At 45.0% G+C, this 6,712-nt stretch overlaps 1 protein-coding gene across 1 annotated transcript in view; it reads right to left on the reverse strand.

Moving 5' to 3' along the window:
- RAB3C (RAB3C, member RAS oncogene family) overlaps positions 1–5,197 on the reverse strand; it is a 125,779-nt gene extending 120,582 nt beyond the window's left edge. The window contains exon 1 of the mRNA XM_059836406.1: positions 5,118–5,197. Within this exon, the coding sequence (XP_059692389.1) occupies positions 5,118–5,141 (24 nt within the window). The 5' untranslated portion in view covers positions 5,142–5,197. The remainder of the gene's footprint in view (positions 1–5,117) is intronic.
- Between the last annotated feature and the right edge of the window lie 1,515 nt (positions 5,198–6,712).

Raw genomic sequence — 6,712 nt, forward strand, 5'->3', positions numbered from 1 at the left:
ACTGTCTGTTGCTACAGCAGCCTGTTCCACTGCCCTTATGGCTCCCCTCTGTTGTGCTGCAGCTGAAAGCAGTAGTTACCCCTTGTAGCAAGGAGGAATATCATATTCTTTCCTGAATCTCCTAGGAAGCCTTTGACATCTTTCCACATCTCCTAGGAAGCCTTTCACATAGCTTTTTCAACCAGATTAAGATTTACAAAAAGAGGTTTAAGCTTTCATCCATTTGCTACCCTGGATCCTATGAAGTTTCCAACTCATCCCCAAATACTTTAATGGCTAACATTTCAGAAAGAGTATGATTCAGTGAGCAGAGAAATCAGGAGACCTGGATTCTAATAATAGTCCTGCTAGACCATGTACATTGTGTAGCCTTCCTGAGTAATAATGTATTTCCTGTGGACAGTTTTAAATACAGATTTTACCCACAGGAATTTCAATGCCCCTCTAAATTAGTGTGGTTATGCATTACTCATGCAGCAGTTTCCATAACATTTCTGGAAAAAAAAAATTAAAAACCCAACACTTTCACTCTGCCGTAAACCTACGGAGTCATTACTTGCAGTATCATAGGCAGAATCATAGGCATGTTCAACATAGAATTGAAACTATTTTTATTTCAGGGTCAGGAGTATGTCCACTTATCACAGGATGCAAAAGGCATACGAAAGGCATAGGAAAGGACTAATTTCTCCAAGAGGATTAGTGAGGTAATAATTAAAACTGTTTGGAGACACTAACTTTAGCCTAGTGAACCAGTCTCCCTAGACTACTGACAGTGATCCTTTCTCCTGTCCAAAACCCAAATGAGCCTGCACTAGTGTAAAGAAACATCAAACTCTGTGCAGTTGCTAAGACTTTGCCATTACTTCCCAAACTCACTCATTCTGTAGTAAGCAAACAAGACAAATTCTTCCAAGCACAATCCACATTATGCTCATGATTTAAATGATACCCTAAAGAAATACATCTGTATTTCTGCTGACTGTAAGGGAAATATAGGTGCTTGGTCCTCTTGAACTTTTTGAATAAGCTTGCAGAGCTTCTCTTTTTTAAATGCAAGCTGCTGATTTAAAAATTAATTATGGAATGCACTGTAATCCACTTCCCAAGGTATTAATATGTCAGTTCACTCCTGACAGTACTTTTCCCTACTATTGGAGGCGTATATAAAATATGAAGAAGATCATGATGAGGCTATATGCTCCACCTTTGGAAGTTATGCTAGAAGCAATCACTAGTAATGCTGTGTTCCCACCTGTAATTAAACATTACATACATGGATGAGAACCAAATAAACCTTGCTAAAGTTATGATATTCTGTTTCCAATAAAGTAAAATGCACACCTTTATTTTGACAAAGTTCTTTTCTCAAAGGTTAAATGGATATATTAAACAAGCATCACTTTCAACCAAACACACTGAGTTTTCTCTTCAGTACAATTTTGCCCTTATTTGGTAAAAGTGAAGAGAAAATACACATTATTTTCATTAGCACCAAAAGCAGTCTCAAACCATTTTCTACAGGACTTAGGACAGACTTGAGAGTTGACTGAGAAGTCTAAGCTCAAGACAATGAACAGAAAACTTACAGACAGGAGATCTCACATGGTTGCTCCTTATCAAAGCCAGGAGGAGTTATGTTGCCAATTTGAACATGGTGCAAGGACAAATAAAGGATAGCTTTGTATGTGCTTACAGCACATCTCTAAACTCCTTAAACATGGATTATTTAAGGGCATAGGCAAGTTCAATTATTAAGCAGAGTTTTCTGTTCAGGTGTTTTCCAAGTCTCATGTTTTAGCTGTTTCCTTGATCCCAAAAGAGGTGAAAATGGAGCAGGGTTGAGAACAAATGTCAGAAAAACTTTGTTTACCTGCCACCTCCATGATCATAACAAAACATTTGGCTATGTGACTCTTTATGCCTTGGCAGGCCTCATTCTTTGGCAGGATCAATTTGAACAGACTTCTTACTTGAACAGCGCAGGATGCTGTGATGTCCCTGGCTTGCACACAACTTTAGTTTGCACTTATTTATGCACTCTGCATGCTTAGTACAGGATGATTTGCTCCTAGAAAATATGGTGCAAAAGGCAAGAAAACCTGACATTGAAAACACTGAGACTTATTCCTTCATGCCTTTAGCAAATAAGTTGTTTCCTTTTAAAAACTCTAACAGTCATGTCTTAAAGGAAAAGATCATTAGGAAGTCCAGAGAAAATGTCTTCCTTCTATGTACAGTGAGGATGGAGACTGATTAGGGAAGATTAGGGAACTTAAAGTTGTTCAAAAGTGCAACACTCTCTTTCTGTCTGGTGTTGTTATAGCCCGCCTCTGAAAGTGGGGTAACTGATGTCCTTTTTAATAGATCACTTTGGGGTCAGATGAGAGTGGAACAGCACTGACTGACAAGTGTTTATACACAATAGTTGCAGTGGAAAGAGAAATGGTTCTTTCCTACTTAATGGGTAGAAATATATACACTCCTATTTCTTTCTATACAGCAGCTGACTTTAGTTGATATTTTAGTAAAAACAGAGTTTCCTGCAGCCTTTTGCAAGGCAATCGTTCTGCCTTTTGCAAAATATAATTAGTCAAACATAATCAATGGATATTGAAATAATTTAATACAATGGAAAAATTCAATGACTCTAACTTACCAAACTGTATGTAGGATGTTCAAGTGAGTGACACTCACTACACATAGCTGTCTTATATGTGTAGATCAACTTACATCATCAGAGGACTTAAAATATTACCAAAATCCCTCTGTATAAGAAGACAGTGACAAATAACATGGCCATGAAGAAATTAATTACTTTTGAGGTGAAATATCAGACTTATCTACAGACTGGATTTTATTCTTAACTCTTTAAGAGGCATCCTATAGTTTTTGTTTTCTTCTTTTCTACATCTTGGGCAAGCTGCTTATTCTCTTGTAATTTTGGTGTGATCTCAACATTGATATCCACAGATGTAGACCAGAGCCGATTCTCACAAATTTTAATCATTTATTTTTTAACCAATTAATAAGAATTAACAAGGTTCAGTAGATAATGCACCGGCCACTTATTTGGAATTTACCGATTGCCAACCATCTGCAGAGCACAGCTTGTAAACTAATGTAGTTGGCAGCATCAGGAAAAGCCTATCTGCTTCAAGGTATTATGGGGTCAGAATCATGTATATTTGTAAATGTATCCCAGCACAATTAGAAACATGTATTTATAAATGCAAAGGGTTTTTTTTAAGCAGAACACTGAAAAAAGAAGTTGGGAAATACCGAGAAGAAACTGAGATTTTTGGTTTCAAATACTTCAGAGAAGCTCTACCTGCTTCATGTCAGCAAAACTGGCATGAATATGGCCACACTGCCAGGAGCTGCCCAGGAGAGTAGAATGTAAGGCAGTAAAAAACAGTTTTGACAACTTGGATTCTTGTGGTGAGCTTGTGAATTATCTCTCATTTCTCTTTCTTTAACCTAAATTTACTTTGTCTGCGAAAAGGGTGTCTTAGGAAGCATATTTCTAATTCCCACTCTAGGTAGCATTAGCGGCAAAATGAGATACAGTCCTAAGAGGGTTAGTATAACACAGGATATTAGGAGGCCACCAAAATAGTGCTGCTATGAAAAGAAAAAATAAAAGCTGTGTCAGTGCAGGTACTCCAGAAGAAGTACATTTAGATTTACCAGGGAATATGAAAGAATAAAAATCAAATAGCTAAAGCTTTCTGCCATTTACTCTATTTAGTACAGCACTCAGGGTCATGAGACTATGAAAGACTGAGTACCTTTTTGTTTGCCAGAGAAGCTGCATCATGCTAACAGACAAAGTGAAATACTAATTCCAGTGTCTAGGGCACTGATGAGACAGCATTAGGGACAATTCTGATCAAGTGTGTATATGAAAGCCAAAGTTCAAATGGGAAAACACCCAGAAAGGTTAACAGGAAGATTATCTTATGGCAGAAATAAAAACGAAACCAAACCAAACCAAACAAAAATCCAGTAAAGAAAATATTAGCTTATTTCTCTGGATAGTAATCTGGTCATGATGCAATAAGAGCTATTTAGACTCATATACACTGGAGCAGACACTGGATCTTATCAATAGCATAAACTGAGTGCCTCTGAGCATCTAACCAGCAAGTGAACAAGCTTCCACAGTACACTGCCAAAAAGGGGGAGTGGCAGAAGGGGGACTCCAGAAGCAGTAAGATAAGTTAACTATAAGGTGCATATGAGATCCTCTGTGGACTTAGTGGTTTGGCAGACTCTTGTACTCCAGTGCTTCTACTATGAACTCACACTGACATATCTAATAATTTTGCTGAGTGATAGGAGTTGAATTGTCATGCAAACTCCTAATAGCTTTGCTTGGCCTTTTTTATCATAATTTTATAATAACTTCTTAAATGTCTGTAAGCAGCATTTTGGCTTGCTACTGCCCTTCCCCATCGCATTTGGATGTGTCTGCTACAAATGTACCTTGTCTAGACATACCTATTGCCAGTGACAACAGGATATGAAAAACTAAGGAAAATTGTTTTCATATCTTTCCTTGGGAAAGGAGATAATTTACATATTATGTCCCACTTCCTAATTTTTTTCTCCCCTCAGCCACCTTTGAAATGATCTTTCCATACATAAAAACCGAGAAAGGGCCCTTCTTTGCTACCCCCCGCTCTAGCCATGAGCCAACTCTCCCCGGTGTAGGTGGACAACTGCTCCATGACTACACAGGTGGAGGCATCGTGCCAACTTCCTGTGCACTTCGGCAGGACCTGGGTACAGCTCATCATCCAACACCCGACAGCCAGTCAGTCCCAGGAGACCTGCGACCGGCGCTCGGGGGGCAGTATCTGAAAAACACTGTTCGCTGTGCCCAAGTGTGCCCAAGTGAAACCCACCCGCTGCCCCGCGACGAGCCCTCCCTCCCGGGGACACAACCCGTCGCACATGCCCCGGGCCTCCTACACGCCAGGGGTGTCCTCACCCTCTGCCCGCAGCAGCAGAGCCGGCCCGGCGGCCCGGGCGGAGAGACTCCTGCCCCGTCCCGGCTCTCGGCAGCACCGCGCCCGCCGCACCCCTCGCTGGGCTCCGGCCCGGGGACCGACCTGCATGGGCGCTTCGTGCCTCATCGCCGGGCGCGGCCCCGCCGCCCGCCCGCTGCCGCTCGCTCCCGCACGCCAACAGCCGCCGCCGCCCGCCCGGGCTCTGCCGGCAAACCCGCGTCGAGATCAGCACCGGAGCTGTCCCCGCTCCGCCCCCGGCCTGCCCCGCCTTTTTTCCCGTGACCTCCCGGGAGTCGTAGTCCTGCTGCCCGGGTCTCCCGCCCTCGGCTCTCGGAGAAGGGACTACAATTCCCGGGGTGCTCGGCGTCAGGCCGCGAGCGGGCGGGGCCGGGGCGGACAGAGCGGCGAGCCCGGAGCTCCGCGGTCCCGGCTCGAGGCCGCAGAGGGCGCGGGGCCAAGGAGCGGGGGCCCTGTGGTGGGGCAGGGGCGCGGCGCGCTGTGCCCGTGCTGAGGCGGAAAGCGGAGACGGAGCGGGCGGAGCAGCCACGGCCAGCTCGGCGGAGGCGCTGCCCTCCCGGCCCGACCACTCGCAGCCAGGAGGAGCGGCGCCGGCCGGCAGAGCACGGGCAGAGCTCGGGGGGCTGCGTAAGCCGCTCGGTGGAGCGGAACGGGCTCACCCGGGCCCGGGCGCGGCGCTGCACAGCGCCCTCTGCGGGCAGGGGGAGGGCGCGCCCTCAGGCTCTGCGACGCGGGGCCGCTCCCACGCCGTTATCCGCTCCCTCCCCGTTATCCCGCTCCCGCATTCGGGGTGGTGCCGTCCTCACGGCCGCGCCCCGTGGCCACCTCCAGCGCTGGGGCTGGGCGACCAAGCACCCTTCAGCTTGAGGACTGCTGGTCAGTGACCTTGCTGTGCACAGTGGCTGTCCCTGGGCTGTCATCGCATACTGCTGTCCTGCCCTCCCTTGTCTCTTTTGGCTTTTGTACGATGGGCAGCTCCGTGTCGTGCTGCTGTGCCATAGCCATAGCCCCACATGGACATGTGGACATCGCTTCTGGATGGTGGCAGCTGTTTTTGATGTCATTATGAGGTAGTGCTTAATCATCCAAGTGTTTTAAATGCCTGTCTCAGCACTTTTGCTTAACCCCATCCTCTAATGCAGAGTCCATTTACCTTAGGTTCAAATGGACAGGTCCATACATGGTAGAAAAATGTATAAAGGGTGTTGGAGCCAGATTTAAGATTCGGCAAGTTCTGCTCTAATGAAAGGGTGAAGATGAGCCATGGATGACTCTGGAGATGTCTGCCCAAGGTTTGAGAGCTGGACACATCCCAGGCAGAGGAAAGGGCAGGAGAAGGCAGTAGTGGTGGCTGAGGCAGCATGGAAACAGCAGTTTGCCCTGTGGGTTATCCACTTTACATATGTAGTATACATTGCATGAAGTGAAGCACCCATAGGAGCTGTGATACAAACCAATTGTGTTGTAGAGACATGAATATAGATTAAAATGTATACCAGAAGAAATTTCATTCTAGCTTTGCAAGTTTTTAATTTTATTTGCAGCTGTTTATGCCTATCCCATTATAATACAAAGATAGGATGTATTTTTCAAAGACATTCATTTGCATTTTTGGAGCTCACCCTTCTTTCCTGCATGAAGCACAGTGTTGCCATTTCTGCCATTGTAGATATCTTGAA

Source organism: Haemorhous mexicanus, chromosome Z (assembly GCF_027477595.1).
Source record: "Haemorhous mexicanus isolate bHaeMex1 chromosome Z, bHaeMex1.pri, whole genome shotgun sequence".
Classification (NCBI taxonomy): Eukaryota; Metazoa; Chordata; class Aves; order Passeriformes; family Fringillidae; genus Haemorhous; species Haemorhous mexicanus.